The sequence below is a fragment of the Thalassophryne amazonica genome, chromosome 10, assembly GCF_902500255.1.
Source record: "Thalassophryne amazonica chromosome 10, fThaAma1.1, whole genome shotgun sequence".
Lineage (NCBI taxonomy): Eukaryota > Metazoa > Chordata > Actinopteri > Batrachoidiformes > Batrachoididae > Thalassophryne > Thalassophryne amazonica.
The window spans coordinates 88,383,475-88,393,977 of NC_047112.1; the positions used below are offsets into that span (position 1 = coordinate 88,383,475).

General features: G+C 38.0%; 1 protein-coding gene across 1 annotated transcript; it reads right to left on the minus strand.

The window, feature by feature from the left end:
* Positions 1-1,057: 1,057 nt before the first annotated feature.
* Positions 1,058-10,221, minus strand: bloc1s2 (biogenesis of lysosomal organelles complex-1, subunit 2). Its single transcript, XM_034180446.1, has 5 exons — positions 10,025-10,221; positions 4,395-4,511; positions 4,126-4,245; positions 3,901-4,005; positions 1,058-1,412 (listed from the first exon to the last, which is right to left on the minus strand). The coding sequence occupies exons 1-5, from the start codon at positions 10,188-10,190 to the stop codon at positions 1,381-1,383; spliced, it is 540 nt and encodes a 179-aa protein (XP_034036337.1). The 5' UTR covers positions 10,191-10,221; the 3' UTR covers positions 1,058-1,380.
* Between the last annotated feature and the right edge of the window lie 282 nt (positions 10,222-10,503).

A 10,503-nucleotide genomic window follows, 5' to 3' on the forward strand; every position in this document is an offset into this window, starting at 1 on the left:
ACTCAAATCCTACAGTGCTAGGCGTGTCCTCCTGCTTAAGCCAGTACATGTCCAGGCCCATCTGAAGTTTGCCAGAGAGCATATGCATGATCCAGAATAGGACTGGGAGAATTTCATGTGGTCAGATGAAACCAGAATTGAACATTTTGGTAAAAACTCAACTTGTCGTGTTTGGAGGAAGAAGAATGCTGAGTTGCATTCCAAGAACACCATACCTACTGTGAAGCATGGGGGTGGAAACACATATATATATATATATATATATATATATATATACACACACACACACACACACACACACACACACACACTTATGCTGAGTACAAACACACACGTACACAAAGCCTTCCCAATACCTGATGGCCATATTTGATGGCCTTGGGTAAAAAAAAAAAAAAAACATTGGTTTTCATTGTTGTCTAGCAAAAGCCCATCAGTATATGATCAAGGATTATCGGGTTGCAAAAAGTTGAATCCCTACTATCCACATATCATTATGTATTCAAGATGGTGGACAACACAGACTTTCTGGAAATTTCCTCAACAAACTACAATCTAATGCCGTGTTCACACCGGGCGCGATACGAGCGACTGCAGCCACAGGTTGCCATGTAATCCCTATGTAAGGACGCGTTTTGGCGCCAAACCGCGCAGCGCGACGCGATGGACGCGAGTGAAGCGATGCGAGTGAAGCGATTTTGAGCGTTTTGCGCGTTTGTGGCGTGATATTGTGTCGCGTCACGTCGCGTTGCCCTCCTCCCCAAGTTAAAAAATCTGAACTTTTTCGTCTCGACGCGCCGCAATGACCAATCAGGGACTGAATATGTAGTGATGTGGAGATGTCTGGAGTTTGACTGAAGATGTGAACATGTCCTGTATCTGGTAGCAGCCAATCATTTTTTTCAAAAGAGTAATGTCTAAGATGTATTTGTGTTGAATTTTATAATCACCATTTGATTGACTGTTATGTGCTGCACTATTAGTACAATTAATCACTTGTGCATATTTTTTTTTTCAAGCAAGTAATACACTTTGAATGTCACTCAAAATGTGTATATTTAGGCCGATCAACAGTTATTCCACAAAACTATCTGTTGACAGATGAGTTTTAGCCAGGTCCACCATGACTGTGAAACTGCTGCCAGAAATAGTTAACAGTGTTCTTAAATCCTGCATTGCTGCAATAATTCATTTGGCTTCAACAGTCTCCTCCTCCAGAATTTTTTCTAGGTGTCAGAACAGGACCAGCTGTTTGTTGTTTCATCTCACTTTACATCCTCCCCACATCTGCCGCCTCTTTGAGGAGGGAGACAAGAAGGTGAGGCAGATCCAAAAAGGGCAAGAAGCCGCAATAACTCGCAGCCTTTGTCTTCCTCCAACTCATCGTTTCTCCAGCTTTTTGAATCTGGCCTCTGGAAAGACAAAAGAAATGTATTTGTTCATGCATTCAAAACAAGCAACTTCCCAACTGGAGCCAAATCACAGTCAGGCACAGTCTTATACTTTTAAACTGGATCATAAACAGTCTGATGAGAAACATTCTTTAATGTCAGAGTGCCATCTACTGCTCATTATGATAATCACTCACAATGTGAGATGATAATTGATAAGTTTAAGGTAACTGACAAAAAGGAACTTGTATGGGCCAAAACGTCAACCAGCAACTGTCTCCACTACTATTTACTTTTACTAAAGTTCTTTAAGACTTTTGACATGTGCTTTTATTGTGTGTACTGTTTGATGCATACTTCAAATACACCAATATTACATTTATTTACATATATGGGTGATTCTTAGACTACGGGCACTTATTATGTCCTTTGATCATATTGTATGAAAAACAGAAAAAAGGGGACATTTCACAGTTTTATAGTTATCTTTACAATGAAAGTGTGTTAAGAACTTTGTTCTAGTAGTCTATGACGACTTTTTCACCTTTTTTCAGCATCATTATATGCAAATATTGCCGTTTTGTGCTTGTCCCACACCCAGACTTTTGCTCTTCAATGATAAAAATGAATGGTAAAGAAACGTTTTTTCTAATGTTTTAAAATATCTGAATAAAATATTACTAAAATAATCAAAACATAATTGGGGTATTCGATTTCATACAACTGTTTTGTTTTTTTTTTAACAAAATGTAGTTGTCCCACACTATTGCCGTAATTTCCACCACAAAACTGTAATGTCCCTTTAAACAGTTTGTATGAAAGATTGTTTGGGTAGTTTCTATGGAGATAAACAGTGACATCAGAGCACATGTATATAGCCCCAAGGTGCTTTATATTGTAAGGCAATGGTGTGGTGGAAATTACATTTACAAGGCCAATAGTGCCCGTAGTTAAAGAATCACCCATATCTGTAAACCATGTGCAATTTTCCCCGTGCAATATGATTCCACAGTTGTATATAATTCTCGTTTTACATTTTACTTGGTCCACATTTTATTTTATCTTATGTTTATATTAATTGTACATATACTCTGAATAATTTACCGTTAAATTTCAAATCTTTTATACTGGCTAAAAATTACTCACACCACAGAAAGCACCTTTTTGGAGTTGCACTCAAATCTCATAATGCAAATTACAATGACAATAAAGGCAATTCTGATTCTGATTTAGCAAAATCACAGCTTAAAGCTTATGCGCAAATGAAATGTCATGGTTTTTGAGGAAAAACATAAGAAATCTGGCTTCATGATAATAGGCAAAGACAGGAAGAGGTGCCATATACATGTCATGTTTGGGCATAATGTTTTACAGCAACCTTTATACTGCTTACAATGTATCAATACTTTGACACAATATGGTATTTACTCACAAATTAATTTTGCATATGCTTTAAAAAACCCTACATACATTAAAAAAGCTGAAAAAGTGATCTTGTATTTCATGAAAACCAAAGTTCCACAACATGACCCCTTTAAGTATTTTGTACACTATGTGTACACAAACAAAGAATGAAGCGTTGTTTTGGAGTAAAGAGAAAACCCACAAGCCCTTGTAACAAACTGCACTCTAGGAGTGTATCTTAAGTATGAAGTAATAGTAAAGTGCAATACAACAGGTGTGTTTACTGCACTCAGGCACTTACCACTGTCGAGACAAATATATTTAATATCAACAGTCAGTACTTTTTTCTTATTATTTACTGCATGTATCTGAAATGTTTGAATCTGTCAGTTTGTGTGCTCTTTTGTGTTTTCTTATAAATCACTTCATCCACTAGATGTCACTAAAAGGAACTCTTAAATAATAAACCTTCCGTTAATAAATCCTCATTTCATGCTCACTATTAAAGCTACAGTGAGTATTATTTTAGTGTCATCTAGTGGTGAGGCTGTATATTGTAACCAACTAAAGACTTGTCTCACCCTCCTCTTTCCCAGCACATAATACTAAATTTTATTTATTTAATCTCTGAGATCAGATTCAGATTAATGTTCTATTCATTTATAGATCAATAAACACACAATACAGTAAACATCCATGATTAAATAGAAGTATAATAGCTCATGCAGAATTTTGGCTACAATATTGCATCAGGAGGCAAATCACTGGGATCTATCTAGATGAATTACTGTTCTGCCCAGAAAAGCTTTTTAGGAGGTCCAGAGAGAGGGAGAAAATGAAGCTATTGATCAAGCAACTAGCTGAACCACTGATATAGACCATGTTTTATCATATTCTGAATATCAATAAGAGAAAGGGAACCATGCCAAGAGGAATGGCACAGAGAAAGACTGCAGACAAGGAAAAAGAAGAACAAAGTGCAGGTCATGCCTCGTAACACTAATAACCTCTAGATTTCAAAAATCCTGCACACAGCCCAGTTCAATGCCCAGTATAATATTAATAGTCTGTGTGCAGACCTACATTTCTGCAGCTTGAGGCTTACCCAGTTTCTTAGAGTATGCATCTAATTTGTAAGCAGCTTGTTCAAGTGCAGACACTTGCTCCTCAATCTGATTGATTTGGTCCAAATACGGCTGTAGGCTGGCATCTAAACCAAACACATTATGCAGATACACTAATGACCGAAGTAGTCAACACAGAATAATGCTTGAAATATGGAGAACAATCTTTAAAATGTAAGAGTTTGTGGTGAAGATGCCTCACTCACACTTGTTATTGAGATCCTGCAGGTTACGACTGATGTTGATGCTGATGTCCTTCATTTCCATGTACTTCAGACTAGTCAGCTTGTTCATGTTCTCCAACAGTCTGTAATCCTCACAAGTGGCTGTGAAGGTGCAAAGACCAAAGGAGAAGTGCAAGAGCCACAAATAAAGATGTTCAAAGATGACCAATGAAAGGAGACCAACAAATCAGCAGATGGTTGCATGTTGGAGAAAAAAAAAGGTTACAATAAATTTTATAAAATGTAAACACCTGTAAGTTCTCCTTGCAGGAAGACAGCCATTTTTTGAAACATATCATTGCACAACTCATTTATATCAGGCTCTGCAGGCTCCACAGCTTCCTCTGCAGTCTCCACACCACCATCACCTGAACCCAAGGAAAGGTATTTTAACAAAAAGCACAGCTGATCGGCACAGCTATAACCAACATGATGCTTAAATGCATAAATAAGGCTTTGCCAACACCAATAAATGTTAAAACACAGTCTACACATAGAAGATAGGTCAGACAAACTCAGCTATAAGAGGCAAACTGAATACATATACATGCCCATGCAAATACACATCATTTTTTCTTAACATTTGGTGCACATAACCCACTATATCATACATGACAGGAAAAAAACTGGTTGTATTTGTTTTATTATCTGGCATACCATTTGGGAAAGAAACATTCAAAGGGGGCATCGTTTTGTTACTTTTGGAATTTTTGACCATTTTCAGAGCCAGGTACAGTGCATCTGGGAAGTATTCACAGCGCTTCACTTTTTCCATATTTTGTTGTGTTACAGCCTGATTCCAAAATGGATGAAATTCTTTTATTTATTCTCCCTCAAATTTCTACACACAATACCCCATAATGACAACATTAAAAAACTTTGAGATTTTTGCAAATTTATTACAAAATAAAATCTAACAAAACACATGTACGTACAGTAGTGTTCAGAAACAAGGTACCAGTAGATTCTCACAAATCCAACAAGACCAAGCATTCATGATATGTAGAAAAGTAGAAAAGGGGTTTTTCACAATAATACTAGTGTGGCATTCAGTTAGTGAGTTTGTCAATTTTGTGAAACAAACAGGTGTGAATCAGGTGTCCCCTATTTAAGGATGAAGCCAGCACCTGTTGAACATGTTTTTCTCTTTGAAAGCCTGAGGAAAATGGGACGTTCAAGACATTGTTCAGAAGAACAGCGTAGTTTGATTAAAAAGTTGATTTGAGAGGGGGAAACTTATACGCAGGTGCAAAAAATTATAGGCTGTTCATCTGCAGTGATCTCCAATGCTTTAAAATGGACAAAAAACCAGAGACACGTGGAAGAAAACGGAAAACAACCATCAAAATGGATAGAAGAATAACCAGAATGGCAAAGGCTCACCCATTGATCAGCTCCAGGATGATCAAAGACAGTCTGGAGTTACCTGTAAGTGCTGTGACAGTTAGAAGACGCCTGTGTGAAGCTAATTTATTTGCAAGAATCCCCCGCAAAGTCCCTCTGTTAAATAAAAGACATGTGCAGAAGAGGTTACAATTTGCCAAAGAACACATCAACTAGCCTAAAGAGAAATGGAGGAATATTTTGTGGACTGATGAGAGTAAAATTGTTCTTTTTGGGTCCAAGGGTCATAGACAGTTTGTGAGACAACCCCCAAACTCTGAATTCAAGCCACAGTTCACAGTGAAGACAGTGAAGCATGGTGGTGCAAGCATCATGATATGGACATGTTTGTCCTACTATGGTGTTGGGCCTATATATCGCATACCAGGTATCATGGATCAGTTTGGATATGTCAAAATACTTGACGAGGTCATGTTGCCTTATGCTGAAGAGGAAATGAAATGGGTGTTTCAACAAGACAGTGACCCCAAGCACACTAGTAAACAAGCAAAATCTTGGTTCCAAACCAACAAAATTAATGCCTCGCAGATGTAAAGAAATCATGAAAAACTGTGGTTATACAACTAAATACTAGTTTAGTGATTCACAGGATTGCTAAAAAAGCAGTTTGAACATAATAGTTCTGAGTTTGTAGCGTTAACAGCAGATGCTACTATTATTGTGAATACCCCCTTTTCTACTTTTTTTTTTAGTAATAGCCCAATTTCATAGCCTTAAGAGTGTGCATATCATGAATGCTTGGTCTTGTTGGATTTGTGAGAATCTACTGAATCTGCTGGTACCTTGTTTCCCATGTAACAATAAGAAATATACTCAAAACCTGGATTAATCTTTATAGTCACAGAGCACTACTATTATTCTGAACACTACTGTAAGTATTTAGTCTTTGCCATGAAGCTCAAAATTGAGCTCAGGTGCATCCTGTTTCCACTGATCATCCTTGAGATGTTTCTTCAGCTTAACTGGAGTCCACCTGGGGTAAATTCAGTTGATTGGACATAATTTGAAAAGGCACACACCTGTCTACATATAAGGTCCCACAGCTGACAGTGCATGTCAGAGCACACACCAAGCATGAAGTCAAGGGAATTGTCTGTTGACCTCCGAGACAGGATTGTCTTGAGGCACAAATCTGGGGAAGGGTACAGAAACATTTCTGCTGTTTTGAAGGTCTCAATGAGCACAGTGGCCTCCATCATCTGTAAATGCAAGCCATTCGGATCCATCAGACAGAGGCCACTCCTTAGTAAAAAGGCACATGACAGCCCATCTGCAGTTTGCCAAAAGGGACCTGAAGGACTTTCAGGACATGAGAAACAAAATTCTCTGCTCTGATGAGCATTGTTGCCAATTATCTTGAAAAGTTACTTTTTTAGTTACTTTATAGTTACTTTATTAGCAGCTGCAGACAATTTGTAACTAATAAGGTAACTACAATGCTAACTCGGTTACTCTTAAGATTGAGTACTCAGCACTTTGCTGAGCACTCAATCTTAAAAATAACCAAGTGAGATTACTAGTTACTTAGTTGCATCTAGCAGCTGCCAACAAGTTGTCCACAGCTGCTGATGAAGTAACTATAAAATGTAACTGTAAAAAGCAACTAATATGAGCGAAGTGACGGCGGCTCGCTCAATGGTAAACTAAGGCACAAACCGGAAATGGCACAAAAAAAAAAAAAAAAAAATCTGCCCACTGGATGAAATCACATTCGAGTGGAAATGACACACAAAAAAAAATCTTGTGAGATCGCTCGAGGATAAACAAAGCCACAAACCGGAAATGGCAGAAAAAATCTGCCCCTGGTCGACAAGGCCACAAACCGGAAATGGCACAAACTTCTTTCTTTACATTATTACAATACTGTCATTAAAAAAAGAATTAGAATGACAATTGTGAAGTAGCCTATGATTACTTTGATGTTCTGCAACAGTTATTCAATTTTAAATTATTGTTTGATGATATATACACAGATAGTGAAGAGCTTCGGTCATTAATGTCAGCGACACTGAACATATTAAAGTGACTGTGGCAACACTGCTGTTGAGACAAGATTGAACTCTTTGGTGGTGGCAGCAACATGCTGTGGGGAACTGTGGCAGGAACTGGGAGACTAGTCAGGATTGAGGGAAAGATGAATGCAGAAATGTACAGAGACATCCTGGATGAAAACCTGCTCCAGAGCGCTCTTGACCTCAGTCTTGGGCAACGGTTCATCTTTCAGCAGGACAACAACCCTAAGCACACAACCAAGATATCAAAGGAGTGGCTTCAGGACAACTCTGTGAATGTCCTTGAGTGGCCCAGCCAGAGCCCAGACCTGAATCTGATAGAACACCTCTGAAGAGATCTGAAAATGGCTGTGCACAGACACTCCTCATTCAACCTGATGGAGCTTAAGAGTTGCTGTAAAGAGGAATGGGCAAAACTGCCCAAAAATAGGTGCACCAAGCTTGTGTCACCATATTCAAGAAGACTTGAAGCTGTAATTGCTGCCACAGGTGTATCAACAAAGTATTGAGCAAAGGGTGTGAATACAAGGGTGTGTGCATGTGATTTCTTAGTTTTTTAATAAATTAGCAAAAATTAAAAAAAAATTTTAATGAAAATGTTTTTCATGTTGTCATTATGGGGTGTTGTGAGTAGAATTTTGAGGGGGAAAAAAAATGTACTCCACTTTGGAATAAGGTTGTAACATAACACAATGTGGAGAAAGTGAAGCATTGAATACTTTCCGGATGTACCGTATGTAAAGCTTCATAAGATACACCTGATCTGATTACATTTTTGAATTCCACGGAAAGCGTGAGCCCTCATCACAAAGTTTCAAAGCTGCCTAGGTCATAGCAAAGGAGCTATGAAGGTCAGAAGTTGGACAAAAAGCTCGTTCAAAAATCCATAAAATTAATTAAGCTAAATTACAAGCCTAAAATTTGATAAAAATGAATGGTAAAGAAACATTTTTTTCTAATGTTTTAAAATATCTCTGAATAAAATATCAGTTAAAATAATCAAAACATAATTGGGGCATTCAATGTCATACAACTGTTGTGATTTTTTTTTTTTAAACAAAATGTAGTTGTCCCACACTATTGCCGTAATTTCCACCACAACACTGTAATGTCCCTTTAAACAGTTTGTATGAAAGATTGTTTGGGTAGTTTCTATGGAGATAAACAGTGACATCAGAGCACATGTATATAGCGCCAAATCACAACAAACAGTTGCCCCAAGGCGCTTTATATTTTAAGGCAATGGTGTGATGGAAATTACATTTACAAGGCCAATAGTGCCCGTAGTTAAAGAATCACCCATTAAGAAACTTGTGCTTACTGCCCTTGCTGTTGATTTTTCTTTACCTGTCTTAGAAATTGCTTAGGTGTGTTCCTGGACGGGCTGCCTCCTCAGCGACCGGAATGAACACCATTGAATTGCGCTCTTGTAACTGATACAAGGTTGTAATCATTTCTTTTATTTTTGATACCTGTTTTTCACTTCTGTTCATTTTTAAGTGCAACAGCTATGAATTTTAGCTCATTATTTTACTCTTGTGTGACTCCTAGGAGTAGTTATGTATCTCCCAAGCTTCATTTTTGCTGCAGTGATTGTTTTGATGTCTCTTAACATCTTGTGAACCACAGGAGCTCAATATTTTTGTCACCTTCATATCTAAATCCATCATGAATCACTGCTTTGAGGTGCTCACTTTAGTCACATCACCAGCCACAGTCTGAAAACACAATTAACAACTGAGAAAAATAAAACTACTACTTCTTCGTTTAGCAACAGAATGCAAAGCGGCTTTAGAGGTGCATACCACCACCTACTGAATCAGTGTGTGGAATAATTATTCCACATATAATTAAATATTCTAAGTCTATACAAAACAAAAATGTGAAACAATAAAATGAAAAAAAGTACAATATCTTAACATTTAGGGAACAGCTCCGCTCCGAATTTTCTTATAAACTGCACAATCCCTAAAATAAATTATATATGGAATTTTATCATACAAAAATGAATCCTTATACATGCAAATTAATCACATATTTTACTTAAATTTATTTGCAACTAGTATATATTTAGCGGCTTTTCACAAATACAGCTGAAACATTCGCGCATTTTACGATTTTTTTTTTTTTTTTAACTGAACTGACCATCATTGAAATGGGGTTCTGTCTCTGCCGTCAAGCAACTTTGCTAATTCTTATATCCGAAATGGTTTAGGGTTAGGATTAGGATTCCAATAAGTATATAGGTTAGGGTCTAACTTTTGCAAAATAAATAAAACGTTTGGAAATTTGTACATCACTTCCGGCGCGGACCATGACTGCGCAATTCTGGAAGTCTTGCGCAGATGCACAACTGCCATATGGTCCGAGTCCTATTCGGGGACAGATTCGCAACTTGCGCTGAACATAACACGCTGATAGTATTAGCTAGCCAGAGAATGTTCATTAAAAAAAAAGTCACGCACTGTTGGTGACGGGCTTTTTGGGTGCTGCCGGCAGGCTTTCTTCAGCATCTTCCGGACCTTCGCTCTGAACGCTCGAAGCTCCAGACGGATTCACAGTCGCTGCTTGCGCCGCTGGAGCTCTGCAAATACTGTCCATAGCAGCAGCGTCGTCTCCTGTCGCAGCCATTCTCTTCCTGTTTTTTTGTTTTTTTTTTCTCGCGTCACATGATTCGGGTCTGCTCACGTGATAATTAACCGCGCTGGCCACGCCTGATTTGTGTGTGTGTGTGTGTGTGTGTGTGTGTGTGTGTGTGTGTGTGTGTGTGTGTGTGTGTGTGTGTGTGTGTGTGTGTGTGTGTGTGTGTGTGTGTGTGTGTGTGTGTGTGTGTGTGTGTGTGTGTGTGTGTGTGTGTGTGGTTTTTTTTAACAATTTAAAAAGTAACGGATGAACAAAAAAAAAAACTAAGATGTAAGAAAAAAAAGGCAAAGTAAAAAAGTGG